The sequence below is a fragment of the Oryctolagus cuniculus genome, chromosome 16 (genome assembly GCF_051225735.1).
Source record: "Oryctolagus cuniculus isolate XC-2025 breed Fujian yellow rabbit chromosome 16, ASM5122573v1, whole genome shotgun sequence".
In the NCBI taxonomy this organism is placed as follows: domain Eukaryota; kingdom Metazoa; phylum Chordata; class Mammalia; order Lagomorpha; family Leporidae; genus Oryctolagus; species Oryctolagus cuniculus.
The window spans coordinates 18,544,873-18,568,472 of NC_142882.1; the positions used below are offsets into that span (position 1 = coordinate 18,544,873).

The following is a 23,600-nucleotide window of genomic DNA, read 5'->3' on the forward strand; positions in this document are numbered from 1 at the left end:
ATCTGGATATTAATCCCTTATCAAATGTGAGTATTCTTTATGAGCACTTTTAAAAAATTACGTATTGCATGCCGGCGCCGCGGCTCACTAGGCTAATCCTCCACCTTGCGGCGCCAGCACACCGGGGTCTAGTCCCGGTCGGGGCGCCGGATTCTGTCCCGGTTGCCCCTCTTCCAGGCCAGCCCTCTGCTGTGGCCAGGGAGTGCAGTGGAGGATGGCCCAAGTGCTTGGGCCCTGCACTCCATGGGAGACCAGGAGAGGCACCTGGCTCCTGGCTTCGGATCAGCGCGATGCGCCGGCCGCAGTGCACCGGCTGTGGCGGCCATTGGAGGGCGAACCAACGGCAAAGGAAGACCTTTCTCTCTGTCTCTCTCTCTCACTGTCCACTCTGCCTGTCAAAAATTATGTATTGCTCCATTGCTGCTTCACTCTCCAAATGGCCGTCACAGCCCAGGCTCAGCCAGGCCAGAGCCGGGAGCCTGGAGCTCCACCCATGTCTCCCACGGGGGTGGCAGAAACCCAAGCACTCGAGCCGTCCTCTGCTGCTCTCGCAGGCGCATTAGCAGGGAGCGGAATTGGGAGCAGAGCACCCGGAAGTGGAAGCAGTGCTCAGATACGGGATACTGGTGTTGCAAGCGTCGGCTTCACCCACCGCACCACATCGTCAGCCCCTCCCAACGCTTTGGACTTGGGTTTTAGTTGCTCTGTCCACGCAGGGTGGCGGGGTGGGTCGTTTGCAGGGAGTAGGGGCAGAGAAGCAGAGGAGAGACCTGGAGGGGTGTCTGGGGGTTCCTCCAGGTGGGAGAGGTTTGGTGGCCTCGGGGACGTGGAGCGTGGGCGAGGTCCTTCTGTGGAGCTCGGAGCAGAGGCCCTGGAGGTGCCACAGGCCGAGAGGTGGGGCAGGTGGCGCTGCAGGTACCCACCTAGCCCCCCAGAGCTTCCTCTTGGAGGGAAGAGAGATCTCCTGCCTGGAGGCAGAAGCAGGACAGCAACAGGGGCCAATAGCAGGGGCTGGTGCTGTGGCGTAGCGGGTGAAGTCACCCTTTGCAGTGCCCGCATCCCATATGGGCGCCGGTTCGAGTCCCGGCTGCTCCACTTCCGATCCAGCTCTCTGCTGTGGCCTGGGAAAGCAGTGGGAGATGGCTCGAGTCCTTGGGCCCCTGCACCCATGTGGGAAACCTGGAGGAAGCTCCTGGCTCCTGGCTCCTAATCTGTGCAGCTCCAGCCATTGCGGCCATCTGGGGAGTGAACCAGTGGATGGAGGACTCCTCTCTCTCTCTCTCTCTCTCTCTCTCTCTCTCTGCCTCTCTGTAACTCTGCCTTTTGAATAAATAAATAATTTTTTTTTAAAGCTAATGACAGATACCATCCTGGGAGCTGGAGTTGTGACTTGGGACACCCAGATCCGTTCTCAGATGCCTGGTCCTGGTGTCTCAGCGAACTCCGCTTCCGATCCCGCTCTCTGCTGTTTCTGGGAAAGTAGCAGTGAGGGCTAAGCGCTTAGGCCCCCGCCACCCATGAGGGAGTCCCGGATGGAGCTCCTGGCTCCTGGCTTCAGCCCCAGCCATTGTGGAGTAAGCGCGGAATGTGAACACTCTGTCTCGCACAAAAACAAATTCAAATAAAACACGACACTGAAGAGCATCCTGGAGAGACAGTGGCCCGGGACCCAGCTGTCCCCGGAGTCACCGGCTTTAGTCAGCACTGTATGCAAGGGGTGGGGGGGTCCCCAAGATCTTCAGAGGCAGGACGCCCTACAGGAGCCGTCCTGTGGTGGGGGCGGGGGCTGTGGCACCTCATTGCTGTTTGATTTGCGTTTCCCTAACAGCTAATGGTGCTGGGCATCTTTCCAGGAGGATGTCTATTTTTTTTAAATTTTATTTATTATTTATTTGAGAGGGAGAGAGAGAGAGAGAGAGAGAGAGAGAGGGAGGTCGGTCTTCCATCTGCTGGTTCACTCCCTAAATGGCCACAATGGCCAGAGCTGGGCCAATGTGAAGCCAGGAGCTTCCTCCGGGGCTCCCACACGGGTGCAGAGACCCAGGCTCTCGGGCCATCCTCCGCTGCTTTCCCAGGGACATTAGCAGGCAGCCGGATGGGAAGTGGAGCAGCCGGGGCTCAAACACCTGCTCCTATGGGATGCCTGTGTCATAGGTGGTGGCTTAACCCGCTGCTTCACAACGCCGGCCCCATGAGTTGCTTGAACATTTTTTATCTATCTATTTTATTTATCTATTTTATTTCTCTGTTCATTTTCATTTTATGTGAAAGGCAGAGAGAGAGACTGAGATTTTTCCATCTTCTGGTCCATTCCCCAGACACTCTTGTGACAGCCCATGCTAAGCCGGGCCAAGCCCGGAGCCTCAGAGCTCCATCCGGGTCTCCCTCGTGGGTGCAGGGGCCCGAGCGCTTGGGCCAGCCCCTGCTGCCTCCCAGGCCATAGCAGGGAGCTGGGTGGGAAACAGAGTCTCGAGACTTGAACCAGGCTCTGTGATACAGAATACAGGCACCCGAGCAGCGATTTCACTGCTTGCCAGTGCCCGCCCCTAGGGCCCGCCTCTTACGGGTCCACCACCTCCTAACCTCGCCACGCTGGGCAGCCAGCTTCCAACACTCGAACCCTGTGTGCGTTCCCGGTGAGGTCCGGTGTCGCTTATTCTTCTCCCAGTCTATAGCTTGTCTTGTTATCCTCTTGACAGTGTCTTTTTACAGAGTGGAAGTTTCACGGTGATTTTTTTTAAAGACTTATTTATTTATTTGAAAGGAATAGTGACAAAGAGGGAGAGAGAGAGAGAGAGAGAGTCCATCCCCTGGTTCACTCCCCAGTGGCTGCAATGGCCAGGCTAAAGCCAGGAGCCAGGCGCTCCATCCGGGTCTCCCACGTGTGTGGGACTTGGGCCAGCCTCTGCTGCTGCCCCTGCCACCCACCTGGGAGACCTGGAAGAAGCTCCTGGCTCCTGGCTTCAGCCTATCCCAGCCCTGGCCATTGTGGCCATTCGGGAAGTGAACCAGTGGATGGAAGATCTCTCTCTCCCACGCGCTCTGGGACGTCTGTCTCGCTGTGACACCCTCCACCTGCCACCCCATCGCGTGCCAGGAACGACCCGGCACCCTCTAAGTCTCCCCGGCCCCTCTTCCCCTGCAGCTTCGAGGCGGAGAATGGACCGACACCGTCGCCCGGCCGCAGCCCCCTGGATTCGCAGGCGAGCCCAGGGCTTGTGCTGCATGCCGGGGCGGCCGCCAGCCAGCGCCGGGAGTCCTTCCTGTACCGCTCCGACAGCGACTACGACATGTCGCCCAAGACCATGTCCCGGAACTCATCGGTCACCAGCGAGGCGTGAGCACCCCTCCCCCAAACCCCCCCAACAAGGAGCGGGGACACCCACCTCCACCTGACTCACCTCCCCCCCGCCAGACACACCTGTCCTCCCCAGTGAAGGGTCAGCAGCCCCTTTGCCCCCAGAAAGCTGCCCCACCCTGCCCGTGCTGTCCCCTACAGCCACTCAGAGCCCCTCGCTCAGGGTCAGCCCCTGACAGCACCCCGGCCCGCCCACTGGACCCTGCCCAAGCCCGTTCCTACCTCTTGGCTGCTTGGGTCTCTCTGGTACCAGAGCCCTTCAGCCTCCTGCGAGCCCCTCCCATCACCAGACCTGCTCACCCGCCTCCTTGCTCCTTTAGACCCAGCTGCCCAGCTCCGCCCCCTTAGCTCTGCCTACCCCACCAAGCCCCCTTCTCAGCCACTGCTCCCGGGAAGCCCAGCCCCCCAGCCTCCGGGCCCAGGCCACACCCACCCTGCCCTCCCGCCGCTCCCAGGGCCAGCCCCCACGGGGTCTGTGCCCACTCCTTCGCTGGGCGCCCTGACCTGCCACTCTCCCTAAATCGCAGGCACGCCGAGGACCTCATCGTAACCCCGTTTGCCCAGGTGAGGACCCCTCCCCACGGGGCTACAGACGCAAGGGGCTCCGGCCAGCCCCTCCATCCGGGGCGAGGAGGCTGGCCCTGGCTGCTCCGCTGGGCAGACAGCTCCTGGCCTCACTGCTGCCCCCCTCCCAGGTGCTGGCCAGTCTCCGGAGCGTGCGCAGCAACTTCTCCCTGCTGACCAATGTGCCCATTCCCGGCAACAAGTAAGTCGAGGCTGGGGAGAGCTGGCTTTAACCCTCCCGTCCTGCTCTGTGCTGACCTCTCTGGACCTCGGTCCAGGCGGCAGCTGCCCCTGGGCCATGGCAGTTGGAGGGCCCCAGACCACAGAGGTGGTTGCAAGTGAGGGCCTCGGGGTGCATGCGCGGGGGTGAGGCCCGCTCCGGGCCCTGGTGCCTCCTGGCTGGGTCAGTGGCTGTCCTGTGGTGACTTCGTTTCCCTCCTGTCAACTGGGACGTCAAATCGTGCCTCTGTTTGACAGCTGCTGTGGAATCCAGGAGGTGGTGTGTAGAAAGTTCTAGAGCATTGCCCTGCGCGTAGTAAGTGCTCGCTAACTAGCAGTGGCTCTTAGGATTTTAGGGCAGGGGGTGTGGCTGAGAGCTGCCAGTCCCTCTGGGGTGGGGGTGGGGGCAGAGCTGTCTTCAGGGGGTTGGAGGGCTTGTGGGGAGGGGCAGACAAGGGAGAAGAGACTTGGGGAAGCAAGACCTGACCTGCCGCCCATTGGCAGGCCTGTGGGCTTGGGGGAAGCCGCTAACTTCTCCTTGCGCCTCGGTGTGCTCAGCTGTAGAATGGGCTCACGGAGCGTCCGCAAGCCGCACTGGACAGGGCCGTGTGCCTGGGACGCAGGGGGCTGGGGCGGGGGCCAGGCCGATCTTGGAGCGCCTTTCCTTTGCAGGCGCTCACCCCTGGGAGGCCCGACCCCAGTCTGCAAGGCCACGCTGTCAGGTAGCTAAGCCTGGGGGGCGGGGTGGGGAAGCACCACCCCTTCCCTGCCCCCCCACCCCGCTCCCCTGGCCGACACCCATCACCGCCGGCTGGGGCTTCCGGGCCCTGTCAGTCACCGGCCCGCCGCCCCTTCCCCAGAGGAGACGTGTCAGCAGTTGGCCCGGGAGACCCTGGAGGAGCTGGACTGGTGTCTGGAGCAGCTGGAGTCCATGCAGACCTATCGCTCTGTGAGCGAGATGGCCTCGCACAAGGTGTGTAGGGATCCCTGGACGGAGCCCGGGGGTGGAGCCAGATACTGGCAGGGTTGGTGGGTGGGGCCGACCATTGGGCGGTGCCGATGGGGCGCAGCCAATCACCTAGCGGGGCCATGGCGTGCCGCCAATAACTGGGTGGGGCCTGTGGGCACGGCCAACCACTGGATGCAGCGAATGAGGGCGCGGCCAACCATTGGGCGGGGCCTATGGAGTGGAGCCAATGCCTGAGTGGGGCCCGTTGGGTGGGGCCTGTGGGCATGGCCAACCACTGGGAGGTGCAGATGGGGCTTGGCCAATCCCTTAGCGGGACCTCTGGAGTGACGCCAATAACTGGGTGGGGTCTGTGGGCACGGCCAACCACTGGGTGCAGCGGATGAGGGCGCGGCCAATCGCTGGGCGGGACCAACCACTGGGGTGGTGCTGATGGGGCGTGGCCAATCCCTTAGCGGGGCCTATGGAGTGGAGCCAATGCCTGGGTGGGGCCCGTTGGGTGGGGCCTGTGGGCACCGGCCAACCAATGGCTGATGTGGGTGCGGCCAGCGCTTGAGCGGCAGCTTTAAGATTTGTAACTCCTATGACATGACTTTTCGCAGGGCTGGTGTGCGTGCGCACGTGTGTGTGTTGGGGGGCGCGTATGGTTGTACATCCGTCCCTAAGTGACTTTCTCTTGGGGGGCTTGGTTGCTTGTACGATCTCTAGGTGTGAGTCTATGGCTATGGGGCTGTGTCGCCGCCGGTTTGTGGGCTGCCTGTTTGCCGCACTGGTGTGTCGGGGTGCACCTGTGGAGGGTGTGCACAGGTGGCTGTGCGGGGCTGCAGGTGTGTAAGTGTGCAGGCTATGCCGGAAGGGGGTATGTGTGTCATTGAGACAGCAGGTGCTGTGAATGAGGCTTCCTGGAGTTGTGCAGCCCTTGTGGGCGGATGCCTGTTAGGAAATGGATGTGTGGGTGGGGGTGTCGTTGTTGGGGCGGGGTGTGCACGTCTGGGGGTGGAGGCTTGTCTGGGAACGTGTGAGTCTGAAGGCAATGGTGTCCCCGAGGGTGGGTCAGGCGTCTGAGAATGTGACTGTGTCCCTGGTGGGTGTTTCTGTGTTGGTGCCAGAGTATGTCCACATTTGTACATCTGTGAGTGTGAGTATTCTTGGGAGGATTTGTCGTGTGTGTGTGTGTGTGTGTGTTTGGAAGTGTGTCTGGTGTCTGGGTGTCCGTCCCTAGGGGTATGTCGGGTGTGTGGCTTGGTTCTCGGAAGGGGCGTGTCTGAGGCACCTGTGTGCCTGGTTGTCTGCCTGTAGCAGGTTGTGACTGCGGTTGCTTGTGTGTGCGTGTGCACCTGCATGTGTGGGTTGTAAGTGTGGGGCTGGAGGCATTCGGGTACCTGTGTGTGTGTCACAGGGTGTGTGTGTGTGTGTGTGTGTGTCTCTGGGTGTGTCCCTGGAGAGGAGCTGTCTTCATGGTGGGGAGGAAGGCGTGGCCTTTCCTCCCTGACCCCCAGCCGCCCCGCTGGGTCCTGGCTGAGGCCTGTGGTCTCCGATGCCCCTTTAACGCCCCCCCACCCCCAGCACCACGTGACTTTGCATGCAGCCTGCCAGTGCTGCAGTGAGCGCGCGACGCGCACACACGGGTGCACACTCGGACGGAGCCCCGAGCCTCCGCAGCCTCCGTCTGGGACCCTCCCCCTGCCCCTCCATGGGCAAGGACGCGCCGCCGCCTCCAGCCTCCGCCGCCGGGGGGCCCATCTGGGCCAGGGGCCGGCGGACGATGTAACCAGGGCTGCGTCCGGGAGCGCGGAGGGGAAGGGAGCCCCCAGCCTTGCTGGGCCGGCCCAGGCCCCTCCGCGGCTCCCCCTTCCGCTGCCCCCACCTGCCCAGCACCCCACCCCCGCCCCACCCCCAGGGGCTGTGAACCCTGGGACTCCCCAAGCCCAGCCTCTGTGTGCGGCAGCCCCGAGCGGGGCTAAGACTCCAAGATGCCCTTGGTGGATTTCTTCTGCGAGACGTGCTCCAAGCCGTGGCTGGTGGGCTGGTGGGACCAGGTAGGGGAAGGTGGGGTGGAGGAAGGGCAAGGGACCCTCCCCCTGGGACCCTCCAGCCCCCAGGGGGGTCTTGTGTGCAGCTGTGCACGAGTGTGGCCTGGGAGACCTGTGCCTCTGTGTATGTGTGTGTGTGTGACCCAGGGCTGGGCGTGGATGGCGGGCGGCTGGGGGCGTGTGACTCCCACGGGATGGCAGGGTGAGGGGTTGTCTCCTGCTGGGCGTGACCGTGTCAGCGTCTGGATCCGTGTCTGTCTGCCTGACCATGTCTGCCTGTCGACCTGGGTCACGGCATGGCCCTGTTTCAGTGTTGGGCCATGTTTGTGTTCTCATTGCTGTCTCTGGTCCTTCTGAGCCTTTCGACCCCCCCCCCCCCGGCTATGACTGCCTTTCTGTATGTGTGCCCCTTGATTTGTGGGGCTGGGTCGCCGTGTGGCCGTGTGGGATTGTGTGGGTCCATCTTGTGTGTGTGTGTGTCTGTGTCTCAGTGCATTTGGGCCTCTGGGCAGCCTGGGGAGCAGTGAGTGACCCTTGCAGCCTGGTGGCCCCCTGCCTCGCTGGGCAGAGTCTGTCTCTGCTTTGGGGGTGCCTTGGCAGAGCTTGGGGGTGGGGAGCCGATGCCCTTCCTCCTCCCTGCACAATGTCACAGCAGAGGCCTGTGTCAAGTGGCATGAGGGGCCAGGAGGGGCCCCCAAGCCGCGTCTGAGGCACACCCCATGCATCTGTGCCTCTGTCTACCTCCCTGAGGTTGGGAGAAAGGGGGCTACGATGGGAGCCCCCTCCCCTTCCCCTGGGTGACCGAACTGTGGCTTCCTCCACTCACTCACCTTTCTGTCCTGGCCAAAAATTCTCTTCCCCTAGAGCTTGGAAACTGCCTGCCCTTCTCCTAACCTGGGCTGGGTGTGGGGACCCCCAGGAATTGAGGTCCATGTTTTGGGAAGACCTGGGCCAGGGTGGCTCTGGGAAGGCAAGGGTTAAGGGGCCTCTGGCTTGCCCCCCTTTCCCCCAGCTCAGCAGCTGGTTGGAGGGGGAGTTGCTAAGGAGACTCCCATCACCATGGCGACGGGAGTCTCCTGATACCCCATTGGCTCCCTCTTAGGGAAGAGCCCCTCCCTTCCACAGGTGCTCCTCTGGCTCCTCCTGGGGGGGGTTGAGGGGGGGGAGCCCTTTTTAACCTCAGGGAGGGCTTTGCTGACTCCAACATTCCCCACCCCCCACCCCAGCCTGGGGATTCCCTTCCAGGTCTGTGGGGACAGGAAGGACTGGAGTCTTCCCCTCCAGCTGCCTGGTAGGGGTTCTGTTGGCAGAAGGAAAAAGCCGAATGAGTCACTGGGCCTTCAGGAGTTTCTTGGGAAGGGCTGGGGGGTGCCATGTCGCCCCCCACCCCGTCACCCCTTCCCTCTTCCCGCCTTCCCCTTAGTTCAAGAGGATGCTGAACCGGGAGCTCACGCACCTGTCAGAAATGAGCAGATCAGGAAACCAAGTGTCAGAGTACATCTCCACCACGTTCCTGGGTGAGTGGAGGCCGCAGCAGGTGGCGCCGGCGGGCGGGGGGCGCCGTGCCGAAGGGGGCTGCGCTCCAGTTCCAGGCCCGTTGACCCTGCCTCTCGACTCCCCAAAGGTCAAAGGCATCACACAGGAGCGCTCCCATGCGTGACGCCCCCAAAGTCAGCGGGACCCCAAATCCTAAGCAGCACACATGTAAGAATACCCCCAAGGGGAAAACCCCTTCCAGAACTCAACGGGACTCTGACACAGGATGCCGAGAGACCCCCAGAGCCAAAGGGGATGAATTCCTCCAGGTCAGACAGCTTCCTGAACCCAGCAGAACCGAAAGTGTAGTAGGAGCGGCCCCCCAGCTGTAGACGATGCCTCCACACTCAGACAGACACTGAAACTCAGGAAGTTCTCCAGCTGAAGAGAGTCCTGGTGGGCCTAAAATCCCACAAGGGGACAGGGGTTAAGGTACCTACATCCCGTCCTGGAGTGCCCAGGGTGAAGTCCAGCTTCCCGCTCAGGCACACCCTGGGAGGCAGCAGGGGATGATGGCCCAAGTGGTTGGGTCCCTGCCACCCACCTGGGAGACCTGGATGGAGCTCCTGGCTCCTGGCTTCAGCCTGGCCTAATCCTGGCTGTTGGGGGTCCCTCTCTGCCTTTCAAATGAAATATTTTCTTAAAAAAAGAACCCACAAAAGCCTCCCAAATTTTAAAGAGCCTTCAAGCTATAAAGCCCTCCAACTACAGTAGAACCCCTAAACTTGGTATGACTGCCCCCAAATTCAGTAGAGGCCCCAAACTTTAGATCCCCACACTCAGTGGGATTCCCAAGCTTAACAACCAATAAGAGATTCCCCAAAGTTGGGAGGATTTCCTAACACTGTGGAACCCCTAATAAAACAGAATACCCAAATTCTTTGTAATTCTTAAACTCATGAGGAACTCAAACTCATTTTAACCTGTGAATTCAGTAGCCTTCAACTAAGGGTATTCCCCAAATATACCCTTACAATATCCCAAAATCCCAAAGTCCCCCAAAATCTAGGAGACACTCCACACACACACACACACGCACGCACGCACACACGCACACACACACACACACACACACACACACACGCGCGCAGGTTCAGCAAAGTCCAATGCTCCCGCCCATGAGGATGGGGTATGTCTCAGAGTTCTGAGGATCCAGCCAATGGGAGCACGGTATGCAAATGACCCCACTTTAGGCCCTGTCGTTGACTGTCAGCCCAGGTCACAATGGGTGGTCCTGGATGGGCGCTGGACACCCTTGAAGGCTTAGGAAAAGGCTCCTGGGGCTGGCCCCTGGGCAGGCTGGTGCTGGGGGGGGGGGCCATGGAGCCAGAAACCCCTCTGCCCTCCCTCCTCCCAGCAGTGGCCCCCCCCACCAGCCCTCTTGGCCCACACAGGAGTGTCTTCCCTACCCTAGAATCTTCCCTGGGTATCCAGGGCAAGCAGCTTCTCTCCCTCACCTCCCCGCCCCCCTTCCTGACTTCCCACCCCACCTTCCGGCCAAACGTGATGATCGGACTAGGGCCGCCCCACAGCCCTGGGCTGGCCCCGGGGCCCCCACTGCAGCCTACCACCTCCCAGAAGGCCGCCTTGGCCCTTTCTAGTTTCCGGCTTCTGAGAGGTCATCAGTTGGACATCAAGAAGGGGTCGACCCCTTCCGGTGAACATCCCCGGATATGGTGGGGGGAGGGGGCGGGGTGGCAGAGAGACGCGGGAGCCTCCGGGAGGGGTGATCATGCTTGTCTCCCCACCCCCCACCCCTTCAGACAAACAGAATGAAGTGGAGATCCCCTCACCCACGTCGAAGGAACGAGAGCAGACGCCACGGCAGAAACCCTCCCCGCAGCCCCCAGCCCCGGTCCCCCCGTTCCAGCCCATGGCTCAGATCACAGGGGTGAAAAGGCCCACACACAGCCTCGGCGACTCTGGCATCCCCCGCTTTGGCGTGAAGACTGACCAGGAGGAGCTCCTGGCACAGGTGGGTGTGCGCTGGGCGGGAAAGGGGGCTGGGGGTCCTGCTGGGGCCCAGAGAAGCACTGGGCATCGGGTCTCCTCTGGTTTTTTTTTTTTTTTTGACAGGCAGAGTGGATAGTGAGAGAGAGAGAGAGAGAGAGAGAAAGGTCTTCCTTTGCCGTTGGTTCACCCTCCAATGGCCACCACGGCCGGCGCACCACACTGATCCGAAGGCAGGAGCCAGGTGCTTATCCTGGTCTCCAATGCGGGTGCAGGGCCCAAGCACTTGGGCCATCCTCCACTGCACTCCCTGGCCACAGCAGAGAGCTGGCCTGGAAGAGGGGCAACCAGGACAGAATCTGGCGCCCCGACCGGGACTAGAACCCGGTGTGCCGGCGCCGCTAGGTGGAGGATCAGCCTAGTGAGCCACGGTGCCGGCCCTGGTTTCTTTTTTTATTTATAAAGGTTGTCTTATTTGAAAAAGCAGAATGATAGAGTGAGAGATCTACTGGCTCACTCCCCACATGGCTGCGACAGCCAGGGCTGGGTCAGGCCGGAGCCAGGAGCCAGGAGCTCCACCCGGGTCTCCCACGTGGGTGGCAGGGGTCCTGGTACTTGAGGCATCCCTGCTGCCGCCCTGGGTGCGCATGAGCAGGGTAGCGTAGCCCAGAGGCCGAGCTGTGCTTGGTGTCCGGCCGGCTGGGTTCCCATCCTAGCCTGGTCACTCGGGAGCCACACGATCCTGGAGAAGTCCCCTAGCTCCCCTGAGCCTCTGTGTCCTTGCCTGCCCAGGGAGATGAGGATGTGGTGGCAGGAACTGCGACCACCTCCTCTCCCTTGCCCATTTTGTTATTTCACGACTGGGTGGACAGTCATGGTGCGTCTTTCAGACCAGACCTCTAGGAAGTGGTCCCGGAGGCCCTGGGCCTTACGGACTCACGACCTCTGACTTCCCTCTCCCCCAGGAACTGGAGAACTTGAGCAAGTGGGGCCTGAACATCTTCTGCGTGTCAGACTACGCCGGGGGCCGCTCCCTCAGCTGCATCATGTACACCATATTCCAGGTGATGGGGGCCTCGGAGAGCGGGCCGTGGGCCGTGACAGGTGCAGGGTGTGGCCGGCGTTGGGGGGCGGCGATCACCACCCTGTCCCCTCGCTGGCCCTCAGGAGCGGGACCTGCTGAAGAAGTTCCGCATCCCTGTGGACACCATGGTGACGTACATGTTGACCCTGGAGGACCACTACCACGCGGACGTGGCCTACCACAACAGCCTCCACGCGGCCGACGTCCTGCAGTCCACCCACGTGCTGCTGGCCACGCCCGCGCTGGATGTGAGTGCCTGCCGCCGGCCCCCCGGGTGCCCCCCAGCCCTGCCTTCTGTGTTTCTCTAACCCTGTGTCTCTGACTTCTGTCTCCCTCTGCCCCCGTTCCTCTCTGAAATCATCTTTCTCCCCTGACCCTCATCTTCCATGATGCCCTGCCCACCCGGTCCCCCTCCACCCTCCCCGACCCTGCCTCTCTCATCGCCATCATTCTAGCCTCTCTTTCTCTCCCACCCCTTCTCTCTGCCCCCAGGCCGTATTCACGGACCTGGAGATTCTCGCTGCCCTCTTCGCCGCTGCCATCCACGATGTCGACCACCCTGGGGTCTCCAACCAGTTCCTCATCAACACTAGTGAGCGGCATTTCCCGGGGGCGGGGCTGGAGGCGGGGCCAGCAGCTTGGAGGAGGCGCGATTGGTTTAGAGGCAAGGTTGGCCATCTTGGTGGGGTGGAGCCGGTGGCTTTGAGGCTGAGTGATTGGCTCAGAGGCGGGACTGACCGGCTTGGGGGCGGGGCCGGCAGCGTAAAGGCAGAGTTGATTGGTTTGGAGGCAGAGCTGGCTGGCTTGGGGGCGGGGCCAGCAGCGTAAAGGCAGATTGGTTTGGAGGCGGGGCTGGCCGGCTTGGGGGCAGGGCCGGCAGCATAGAGGCAGAGTTGATTGGTTTGGAGGCGGGGCTGGCTGTCTTGGGGGCGGGGCCGGCAGCATAGAGGCAGAGTTGATTGGTTTGGAGGCGGGGCTGGCTGTCTTGGGGGCGGGGCCAGCAGCGTAGAGGCAGAGTTGATTGGTTTGGAGGCGGGGCTGGCTGTCTTGGGGGCGGGGCCAGCAGCATAGAGGCAGAGTTGATTGGTTTGGAGGCGGGGCTGGCTGTCTTGGGGGCGGGGCCGGCAGCGTAGAGGCAGAGTTGATTGGTTTGGAGGCGGAGCTGGCTGTCTTGGGGCGGGGCCTGACCTCCTCCCGCCACCCCCCTGCCCCGGGCTGCAGATTCGGAACTGGCACTCATGTACAACGACGAGTCGGTGCTGGAGAATCACCACCTGGCTGTGGGCTTCAAACTGTTGCAAGAGGACAACTGCGACATCTTCCAGAACCTCACCAAGCGCCAGCGGCAGAGTCTGCGCAAGATGGTCATCGACATGGTGGGTGGGGGCGGGCAGCAGAGCGAGGCCTGGGAACCCGGGCTCCAGGGGAGCCCCCGGCGGGCAGCCCCCCACCCCGTGACACCCCCGTGCCCACAGGTGCTGGCCACGGACATGTCCAAGCACATGACCCTGCTGGCTGACCTGAAGACCATGGTGGAAACGAAGAAAGTGACCAGCTCGGGGGTCCTCTTGCTGGACAACTACTCTGACCGCATCCAGGTGCCCCTTCCGCGACGCTGGGACCCTCCCCGCCCCGCCCCCTTCTGCCCACTCTCTCCACCTCAAGGAGGAGAAAGGCGGGCTGAGACTGGGCCCCGCCCCTGAAGGCCCCCGCCCCGCCCCCCGTGCAGGTGCTGAGGAACATGGTGCACTGTGCAGACCTGAGCAACCCCACCAAGCCGCTGGAGCTGTACAGGCAGTGGACCGACCGCATCATGGCCGAGTTCTTCCAGCAGGGCGACCGGGAGCGCGAGCGGGGCATGGAGATCAGCCCGATGTGCGACAAGCACACAGCCTCCGTGGAGAAGTCCCAGGTACGGGGTTGGCGGCGGCGTGTGCGACTAAGCAGGGAGGAAAGGCAATGCTAGGGGGCCGTCCGCTGTGATGTGATGTCATTTCTACTCGCTTCCTGTTGCCAAAACTGCCATAGGAGGCCGGCGCCGCGGCTCACTAGGCTAATCCTCCACCTTGCGGCGCCGGCACACCGGGTTCTAGTCCCGGTCAGGGCGCCGGATTCTGTCCCGGTTGCCCCTCTTCCAGGCCAGCTCTCTGCTATGGCCAGGGAGTGCAGTGGAGGATGGCCCAGGTGCTTGGGCCCTGCACCCCATGGGAGACCAGGAAAAGCACCTGGATCCTGGCTCCTGCCATCAGATCAGCGCGGTGCGCCGGCTGCAGCGGCGGCCATTGGAGGGTGAACCAACGGCAAAAGGAAGACCTTTCTCTCTCTGTCTCTCTATCTCACTGTCCATTCTGCCTGTCAAAAAAAAAAAAAAAAAAAAAACTGCCATAGGTTGTCCCTGAGGCACGTGCCTTGTCACTGAGCCTACCTGAGGCACAAGTGAAGCTGTTGGCAGTTCGTGTGTTTTTGTCTTGTATGTGAGTTGTTATTTTTTTTTTCTTGTGGTCCCAGAATTTTCCCAAGGTACGTCTGGAAAAGCAGAATTTCTGGATCATGGAATAAAAGCACTTTTTTTTTTGTTTTATTACATCCTATAATAGGACAGTGCCACCCACCCGCTAGGCCACCTGTTTAATTGCTTTAAGGCTTATTGATTGATTGATTGATTGATTGGCAGAGTGATGAGAGACAGAAAAGGCGCTTCCCTTGGCTGGTTCCACTCCCCAAGTGGCTGTCAAGCCAGGGCTGAGCTGGGCCAAAGCCAGGAGCCTAGAATGTCGTCTGGGTCTCCCATGGGAGCAGCAGGGGCCCGATCCCCTGGGCCACCTTCTGCTGCCTTCCAGTGCACCAGCAGGGAGCTGGGTCGGAAGCGGAGCGACCGGGACTGCACCCATAGGGGATGCCAGCATCGCAGGGGCGGCTCAGCCCGCGGGGCCGCAGCCAGGCCGCCTCTCCATCCCGTCCTCCCCTCCCCCCCAAGGTGGGCTTCATCGACTACATCGTGCACCCGCTGTGGGAGACCTGGGCAGACCTCGTGCACCCGGATGCCCAAGAGATCCTGGACACGCTGGAAGACAACCGGGGCTGGTACTACAGCGCCATCCGGCAGAGCCCGCCGCCGCCGCCCGAGGAGGAGCCCGGGGGACCAGGCCACCCGGGCCCGCCTGATAAGTTCCAATTCGAGCTGACGCTGGAGGAGGAAGAAGAGGAGGAGGCGTGCACGACCCAGATCCCATTCTTGGCCCAGGACGCACAGGAAGCACCCACGCCTGCGGCTGAGACCACGGCCCCCGATCCATCCGGGGAACTGGCCGACGAGGCCCAGGGCCTGGACGAATCTCCAGAGGTGCAGGTGCATGGAGCGGCTTGGGCGGACTCAGTGGCCCAGGTGGAATCTGTGGATACCGTAAGCCGCCCCCCTGTCCTGGCTGTGGGGAGCCCCCTGCCGCCTGCTTTGAGGACCCTCCCCATTCCAGAGGAGGCCCCGGGCTCCCAGGGCCTCCCCTCCACGGCAGCCGAGGTGGGGGCCCGAAGACAGCATCAGGCTGCCAAAGAGACAGCTGCAGAAGACCCTCCCACGTGCGGGCGGGGGTCCCCCGGAGACCCCCCCTGAGCCTCAACACGCTCACCCTGTCTCCACCCGCAACCCCCTCCCCCAGTATCCTGCCCCGAACTCCTCCGCCGCCGCCTCAAAGACCCCGTGGCCCCCATGAGAAAAAAGAACAGAAAAGTGGGCTTTTTTTTGTTTTTTTTTTTTTTTTCCTTTTTTCCCCCCATTCTCCCTGCCCCTACCCATACAGCCGTTTCTTTTTTTTTTTTTTTTTTCAAAGTGGGGGCTGGGGAATGAGGGGCTGATGTGTCCCGGAAGGGATTTTATTTTTTGAATTTTAATTGTAACATTTTTAGAAAAAGGCAAAAAAAAAAAAAAAAAAAAAGGAAAGAAAGAAAAAAACACAGAAACTGTAGACACTCCTCCTCTTCCTGGGTCCCCCTGTTCGCCACCCTCCGAGTCCCCCTGTCCCACCTCCCCCACCCCCGCGCCCACGCCCCAAGTTCAAGGCTGCGTCTTCCCGCCTCTTGGGTCCAGGTGCAGGCGTGGGGACCTCCTTCTGAGTTTGGAGGGTTCTAGAACCCAGCCAGGCATAGCCATTTGGGGCGGGGCCGGCAGAGGGGTCGCCCTCTCTGTCCCGCCCCCCCCCCCCAACAAAAGTCTTCCGCCTCATTTTGCGCAGCCCCAGCCGTGCCGACCTGGGGGAGGGGCGGTCAGGGTCCAGGTGGGCCAGCCGTCCCGCCCGCAGGACCGCAGCCCCCTCCGCTCGCCACCCCCTTCCCGTCCACCTTGGGTTCACGCTGGATTTCCTCCGTTTTGGGGAGGGGGGAGCCCTGACGGCACACAGGCACGCCCCCGCCCCTCGAGCTGCTTCTCCTCGTGTATCTGCCTTAACGATTCCCACGGCCACCGGGGAAGGGTGGCGGTGGCTCCCACCTGCACCTCGCGGAGGGCGGGGCCGGCCCGGAGCCCCCTCCCAGCATCCTCCCGACTCTGCCCCCAGCCCGCCCACCCTTTGCCCTAGGACGAAGCAATAACGGTGTTGACCCACATACCCCTCCTGGGCAGCCCCTCCCCCTCCTGTGTCCCTACCAAGCCAAACCCTGAGCAGCAGGACAGACAGGTGCAAGGCCATTTTTCTCCAAGCCATGGGGGACCATGTGGAAGGAAAGACCCCCCCCACCCCTCCCCCACGCCCCTCAGCCTGGTTCTGTGGTTGGGCAGTACAAGGCCCATCCAATGCATTGCTTGCCCCCCACCTCCATTTCTGAGCACACGGTACTGTAGCCCCCAGTTCCCCCTGCCCCAGCCTTCCGTCTGTCCGTCCGTCCGTCCACCCCCCCACCCTCCCATGATGCTCTACAAGGTTCATTTTGTAGCAGAAGTAGTTGCGGTCCCAGTGTGGGCCTTTTTATTTTGTTGGTTCGATTTTCTTGTGTTTTTTGTTTTTTTTTTTTTTGTTTTTTTTTTTTTTTTTGTACATACTGTAAGGTTGGTTTGTAAATTATTCTACAGAGGACAAAAGGGAAAATGAGCTTGCCCTTGCCTGGCGGATGTCGTCGGGAAGGGGGAGAGGGGGTCTCTGGCAGGGAGAGCCCCCCCGCTCCTGCTGTATTATACAAACTGTGCGTGGCCCTGGGGACACGGGCGCACGGAGGTGGTGGGACAGGAAGTTGTCAGAGCCTGCCCCTGCCCCTTGCTGGAGCCGGGGGTTCCTGGTGAGATGGGTCCTCACCCCCAGACGGGGGGCCCTCTCCCCCGGGTGGGAGCAGGACCTGCGGGTGGCTTGCGTGTCGTCCACTTTGACGATCACTCGGTCCGTTGATCGATAATCAATCCCTCGATCTTGTCTCCAATTAAACCGAGGCTTTCACCGATGTTTCTGGCTGGTGTGGCTTCATTCCCCGCTGTGCCTATGGGGCGCCTTCCTGCCGGGGTGGAGGGAGGGGGTTTCTGTCCCTACCCTGCCCCAAGCAGGTGGAAAACTTGGGAGTGGAAGGCGTTGCGGATTTAGATAGAGTGAAGGCAGAGGCAGCCCCCGAGCCTGGGTCGGGTCCTGGGATGTGAGTTCAAGGTGGAAGTTCAGACCATACAAGTAATTCTGTTTCTTAATGTTTACTTACAAGGCAGAGTTCTCAGAGAGAGAGGTCTTCCATCCGCTGGTTCACTCCCCAAATGGCCTCAACTGCTGGAACTGGGCCAACTGAAGCCAGGAGCCAGGAGCTCCATCCGGGTCTCCCACGCAGGTGCAGGGGCCCAAGCACTTGGGCCATCTTCCACTGCTTTTCCCAGGCCATTAGCTGGATTGAAAGTGGAGCTGCCTGGACTTGAACCAGTGCCCACATGGGATGCTGGTGCCGCAGGCGGAGAATTAACCTTCCACGCCACAACGCTGGCCAGGATTCTAGTGACTTAAATGCTGTGCCGAAGGCCTGCCTCCAAGGCATTAGAATTTGCTTATTTATTTTAGGATTTATTTTCATTTCTTTGAAAGGCGGCTGGTTCACTCCTGAAATAGTTGCAATAGCCAGGGCAGGGCCTGGCTGAAACCAGGAGCCTAGAACTTGATCCCAGGTCTCCCACATGGGTGGGCAGAGGACCCAAGTCCTTGGGCCGCCACCTGCTGCCTCCTGAGTGCTTTAGCAGGCAGCTGGGTGGGAAGCAGAGCAGCCAGAATTGGAGCCCCGGTATGGGAGATGCCGGCATCACAGGCCGCGGCTGCACCTGCTCCACCACCGTGGGCCCCAGGCACCAGAATTTAGGTCTTCCTCTGGCGCACGTGTCCAATGGCTACTGCACCAGACCATGCTGTTGGCGGTCTTCAGCCAGGGAGTTATTAGCAATGTTGTGCGGAGAGGTTTGCCCGCCTGACTGGGGCTGCCCGATTCACAGTGGTTACAGGAGGCCCCGGGGCGGAGAAGCCAGACTGGAAAACTAGGTAGAAGTTTCCAGGGAATCTGAACTTTGTGCAAGGAGCAAAGAGAAGACACAGCGGTTCTTCCCCTCCGGGGAGTTGCCGAGGGAGGCAGGGTGGGGGAAAGGGCACTGGGCTGGGGGTCAGGGCCGCAAGGCGGACCCCAGCCTGCAGGGGGGCGCACACCCTGTCCCCCTGCCAGTGCGCGAGGGCAGGTGGGGTGTCCCAAACGCTTCTGTGTGTAGGGACACAGTCGCACACGGGGCATGGGGGTCAGAGGGGCGAGGGTGGCATGCGACCATTTGCTGGCTCCTGTAAGATTCCCTAGCGGGGGTGGGGGAGGAGGGTTGTCTTAGCTCAGGCAAAGGTGACTTAGGGCAAGCAAGGAGACCTGGGAAGGGGTGGAGCCTGAACTTATTTTTAAAGATTTATTTATTTGAGCCAGCGCCGCGGCTCACTAGGCTAATCCTCCGCCTAGCGGCGCCGGCACACCGGGTTCTAGTCCCGGTTGGGGCGCCGGATTCTGTCCCGGTTGCCCCTCTTCCAGGCCAGCTCTCTGCTGTGGCCCGGGAGTGCAGTGGAGGATGGCCCAGGTGCTTGGGCCCTGCACCCCATGGGAGACCAGGAAAAGCACCTGGCTCCTGGCTCCTGCCATTGGATCAGCGCGGTGCACCTGCCGCAGCGCGCTGGCCGCGGAGGCCATTGGAGGGTGAATCAACGGCAAAGGAAGACCTTTCTCTCTGTCTCTCTCTCTCACTGTCCACTCTGCCTGTCAGAAAAAAAAAAAAAATATTTATTTGAAAGGCAGAGTGACAGAGAGAGAGAGAAGTCTTTCATCTGCTGGTTCACCCCCCAAATGGCCACAACAGCCAGGCCAAAGCCAGGAGCCTGGAGCTCCATCCGGGTCTCCCACGTGGGTGGAAGGGCCCAGGCACTTGGGCCATCTTCCGCTGCCGTCCTGTTAGTAGGGAGCTGGGTCGGAAGTGGAGCAGGTGGGACTTGAACTGGCGCTCCTAGGGGATGCGGGCGTCGCAGACCGCAGCTTACCACAGCGCACTGCATGGCTGACCCTGTCCTCCCTGTCGGGAGGGATCTCTGACCTTGAACCCAGCTACTTGCAGGCTGTGTGTCTCGGCCCTGGGAGGGCTCTGCACGCTGTTGGATCGCGCTGTTTCACGGAAACAAAGCGGCCATCTCTCTTCACCTGTTCAAAAAGCATACCCGCCCCGCTGCTTTTATACTAAATGTGCACAAAACCTTAAGATACCAGGAAGTGCAAATTAAAATAAGATACTCTGTTTTCGTCTGACGGAAAATAATGAAAACCTAAACCATCTTTGGAGTAAACAAAACACATTCACAGCTCAAGGCTGGCACGCGTGGCTTCCCTGCAAAGATCTCACAACGTTTATGAGAAACTTAACAACCAGGCCTGGCGTTGTGGCTCAGAGAGTTAAGCCACTGCCTAGAACACCCACATCCCGTGATGGTTCAAGTCCCGGCTTCCCCACTTCCAATCCAGCTCCCTGCTCCTGGGCACCCTGGGAGGCAGCAGGTGGTGGCTCGAGTACTTAGGTCTCTGCCACCCACGTGGGAGACCCGGATGTATTTCCTGGCTCCTGGCTACAGCTTGGCCCAACTCTGTCTCTTGCAGGCATTTGAGTGGTGAACCAGTGGACAGAGATCCCTCTCTGTCTCTCCCTCTCATTCTGCTTTTCAAATGAATAAAATAAACGCTTACAAAATATATGCATAGAAAAGGCAGTTTGTCTATCAAAATATTAATAGTGTCTCCCGTGGTAGGATTAGAGAGATCTGCGTTTTCCATTCCTTAGTCTTTGATATTTTTTGAAAAAAAATTTTTTTGCAAATAGCCTATATATTGCTTTTATATTCAGAAGGAAGTTATTTATAAAACATCCGGGATTTGTTATCTGGAAAGCACAAAAGCGAGTTTGATAAGCACGGAACTGGATTCAGCTCGCCTGGATTCTGGTTGTGACTCTACCAAGTTAACGGCGAGGTTCATCTGAGCTGGGTATGCACCTGCTGCTACGTGGCTCGGCTTCCCTCTGTGTAAAACGCAAGTAACAGTAGCTTTACCGGGCGCTTCCTGCCTGCCAGGTACTGCACGTACTTCTCAGAACAGCCCTAGCAAGTGCGACTACTAATATAGAATATAAATAGGTCACGGGCACAGGTCGGGGAAGGAGCTGGAGCTGGGAAACCGAGCCCTCGTGCGCCCCCTAGCGTGGGGCTGGGGAAGCTACCGCAGGACCAAGAAACGGCGCACGCGCACCACCGGTGGGAGGAGTGGCAAGGTCGCGCGGGAAGGGTTTTCCTCCGCGCTGCGATTGGCCGGCGTGGTTGTCGTTGGCCCAGAAAGCAGCCAATGAGAGGCCCTGGCGCTTCGCTCTTCGAAACCGAAGGCCGAGAGTGCGGCGGCGCCGCGGAGCCCGAAGGCGGGTGAGGAGACCCTGGCGTCCCTTCCTCCCTGAGTGACACCAGCATCGTTCTTCCCTGAGAATACCCCGGGGTCTGAGGTGGACCCCCGAATCGGTCCTTGGCGGGCACATGACGTCATCCCCTTCGTGATGACGTCACCTCTCCAAGATGACGCCAGCGGAAGACTCGGGCGTTTTCCCCTCTTGTTGGGGGTCCCCCGTGTCCTTCATCCCTTCCCCGGGGGCTCCACGGTCGTTCCTCCGCCCACTTCCTCCTTTCCAGCTGGGGCTTCGGTGGTCCCGGTAGACGTGATGAGGCTCACAGCCCCCTCCCCAGCCCCGCAGGAGGAGGGGAGTCGCGGGCCAGAGCAGGACGGGGACTGTCCGAAGGAGCTGGGGCTGCCTCGGAGACGCGTGGCCAGAGCTGCTGGCAGCTCCTGAGTGACCGGGTGTCAGCCGGGGGGCGGTCCGGGACGCCCCCCGGAGATCCTTGGAGCAGGCTGGGGGGCGGGGATGGGGGATCCTCTGCGGAGCCGAAATCAGACTGATACACTGAATTCTGACCGTTTCACAAGGTCTATACGTATAGGATCCTCCCGGTGTACAGTCATCGCTCGGTAGCTAAAGGGGATTGGTTATAGGCGCCAAGGCCCCCAGTGCCCAAGCCCCCTTTGAAAAATCGTGTAGTTGGCAGGTGGGCGCCCATATGGGCACCTGCTCCAGGCCCGGCTGCTCCACTTCCGGTCCAGCTCCCTGCTAAGGTGCCCGGGGAAGGCAGCGGATGCTGGCCCAGGTGTTTGGGCCCCTGCACCCACCTGGGAGATCTGGGTGGAGCTCCTGGCTCCCGGCTCAGGCCGTAGCTGTTGCTACGGGGGACGAGAACCCGTGGATGGAAGAGCTCTCTCCTTTCTCTCTCTCTCTCCCATCCGCTGGTTCACTCCCCAAATGGCTACAGCAGCCAGGACTGGGCCAGGCTGAAATCAGAGCCAAACTCCGTCCAGGTCTCCCCCATGGGTGGCAGGGCCTCACGCACGCGGGCCATCATCGGTCGCCTTCCCAGACGCATGAGCGGGGAGCTGGATCAGAAGCACAGCGGCCGGGACCCGAACCGGCGCTGCAGTGTGGGACGCAGGTGTCGTAGGGGCCGCCAACCCCGCCGTGCCACAATGCCGGCCCGGCCCATTTCTTAGACCTGAACTCATCTCTAGAAAATATGCAAATGCTTGTGGTCCTGCATTGTTTAGGGAACAATGACAAGGGGGAAAGTCTGCGCGTGTTCAGTACAGACACGGCTTTTTAAAGACACATCTTCTCTCCGCACTTGATTGAACGCACCCATGTGGAACCTACAGACACAGACGGCTGACGGTGTATATATTTTTCTTTTTTCTTTTCTTTTGCAGTGGCTTAAAGCAATTAAGATTGGTTTGCTTGTGATTGTGTGGGATGGTTCATCTTGTTCTCCGCGTGGTGTTGGCTGGGCTCAATCGCGTGTCCGTAGTCCCATGGGTGGGGGGTGGGGGGTGGGGGGCCTGGGGGGGCCTCGCTCTCTGGATGGCCTGACCCCACTCCTTTCCGTGGTTGGGAGAAGCGTTCAGAAAGTGCAGGTGGAAACTGAAGTGTCTTGAGGGCTAACCTCAAACACGGCCCGGTCCCCTTGGCAATCACCAGGACGGGAGACAGGCGTGATGGGTGGCGCTGCGGGTGGGGAGAGGGGCACCCAGGCCCTGCGTGTTGACGCCAAAACCCACGCTGAGGGAAGCGCTCGGGGGCCATGTTGGAGACCGGGGTGGGGCCCCTGGCTCCCGGCTTCAGCCCGCTCCAAGCCTGGGGGGGCAGCCCTTTGAGGAGTGAGCCAGAGACAAGATCTTTCTCTTTTTCTCGCCCTCGGTCTCTGTGTCACTCTGCCTTTCAAAAAAATAAATAAACGAACTCCTATTTCTAATGATGTATCAAATGACTCTATGTTGTATGTATACAGTTAACCAGAGAGACACCTGCTGGTTCACTCCGCCAAATGCCTACATCGGCCAGGGTCAGGCCAGGGCCAAAGCCCAGAGCTGGGAACTCCTCCACGTCTCCCACGTGGGCCAGCATTTGCCGGTTCACTCCTCAAATGCCTACAACAGCTGGGGCTGAAGCCAGGAGCCCCGAGCTCCATCCTGGTCTCCCACGTGGGCGGCCGGGGCCCAGGCACATGAATGTGGACTCAAATCCACACTCCAATACAAGGGACCACAGGCAGCAGCTTAGTTCACGGTGCTACAACGCCAGGGACCTGGGAGATGGCCAGGGAAGACGTAGGCCAGACATGAAAGGGGCTCCCCGCCCCCTCCGGGATCGCAGGGTCTTTAGGGAGCGAGTGCCAGCTTCTGGGGTCCTGTGACCCAGCTCTGACCCTGATGCTGCGGAGGCCACGAGGCGGCCAAAGTCAGCCTCGGGCGGATGCGTTCCCACGTTGCCAACAAAGTCGTCTAGGGGGTTCTGGCCGTCTGTCGTCTGGAGGGTGCCTGGCGTTACAAAGTCGGGGTTACAACCCTGAGTGTGGGTGGGTGGGGCGCTGGGACTCCCGAAGGGTGAGTCCTTTATTTATTTATTTATTTTTTTTGACAGGCAGAGTGGACAGTGAGAGAGAGAGACAGAGAGAAAGGTCTTCCTTCTGTTGGTTCACCCCCAAAGGCCACTGCGGCCTGCGCACGACGCTGATCCGAAGCCAGGAGCCAGGTGCTTCTGGTCTCCTAGGCAGGTGCAGGGCCCAAGCACCTGGGCCATCCTCTACTGCACTCCCGGGCCACAGCAGAGAGCTGGCCTGGAAGAGGGGCAACTGGGACAGAATCCAGTGCCCCAACCGGGACTAGAACCCGGTGTGCCGGCGCCGCAGGCGGAGGATCAGCCTAGTGAGCCACGGCGCTGGCCCAAGGGGCAGCTCTAACTGCTGTGCCACACGTCTGCTGTTAAGGAAGATTCTTTAAATAGCAAGCTTC

General features: G+C 60.6%; 1 protein-coding gene across 5 annotated transcripts in view; it reads left to right on the forward strand.

Moving 5' to 3' along the window:
• The window catches only part of LOC100009247 (3',5'-cyclic-AMP phosphodiesterase 4A), a 29,535-nt gene extending 13,295 nt beyond the window's left edge, over positions 1 to 16,240 (forward strand). For 3 of the 5 annotated variants that reach the window (XM_051838134.3, XM_070059173.2, XM_051838136.3), the window contains exons 2-15: positions 3,146 to 3,337; positions 3,886 to 3,922; positions 4,054 to 4,124; positions 4,814 to 4,863; positions 5,002 to 5,114; positions 8,565 to 8,658; positions 10,441 to 10,652; positions 11,593 to 11,691; positions 11,795 to 11,959; positions 12,204 to 12,303; positions 12,933 to 13,087; positions 13,187 to 13,309; positions 13,441 to 13,623; positions 14,689 to 16,240. In XM_051838134.3, coding sequence (XP_051694094.2) covers positions 3,146 to 3,337; positions 3,886 to 3,922; positions 4,054 to 4,124; positions 4,814 to 4,863; positions 5,002 to 5,114; positions 8,565 to 8,658; positions 10,441 to 10,652; positions 11,593 to 11,691; positions 11,795 to 11,959; positions 12,204 to 12,303; positions 12,933 to 13,087; positions 13,187 to 13,309; positions 13,441 to 13,623; positions 14,689 to 15,321 — 2,227 coding nt within the window. In that variant the 3' untranslated portion in view covers positions 15,322 to 16,240. Of the gene's footprint in view, positions 1 to 3,145; positions 3,338 to 3,885; positions 3,923 to 4,053; positions 4,125 to 4,399; positions 4,458 to 4,813; positions 4,864 to 5,001; positions 5,115 to 6,945; positions 7,148 to 8,564; positions 8,659 to 10,440; positions 10,653 to 11,592; positions 11,692 to 11,794; positions 11,960 to 12,203; positions 12,304 to 12,932; positions 13,088 to 13,186; positions 13,310 to 13,440; positions 13,624 to 14,688 lie in introns of those variants that run through there. The other 2 variants (XM_051838139.3, XM_051838138.3) reach the window with 2 other exon arrangements.
• The last annotated feature ends 7,360 nt before the right edge of the window (positions 16,241 to 23,600 follow it).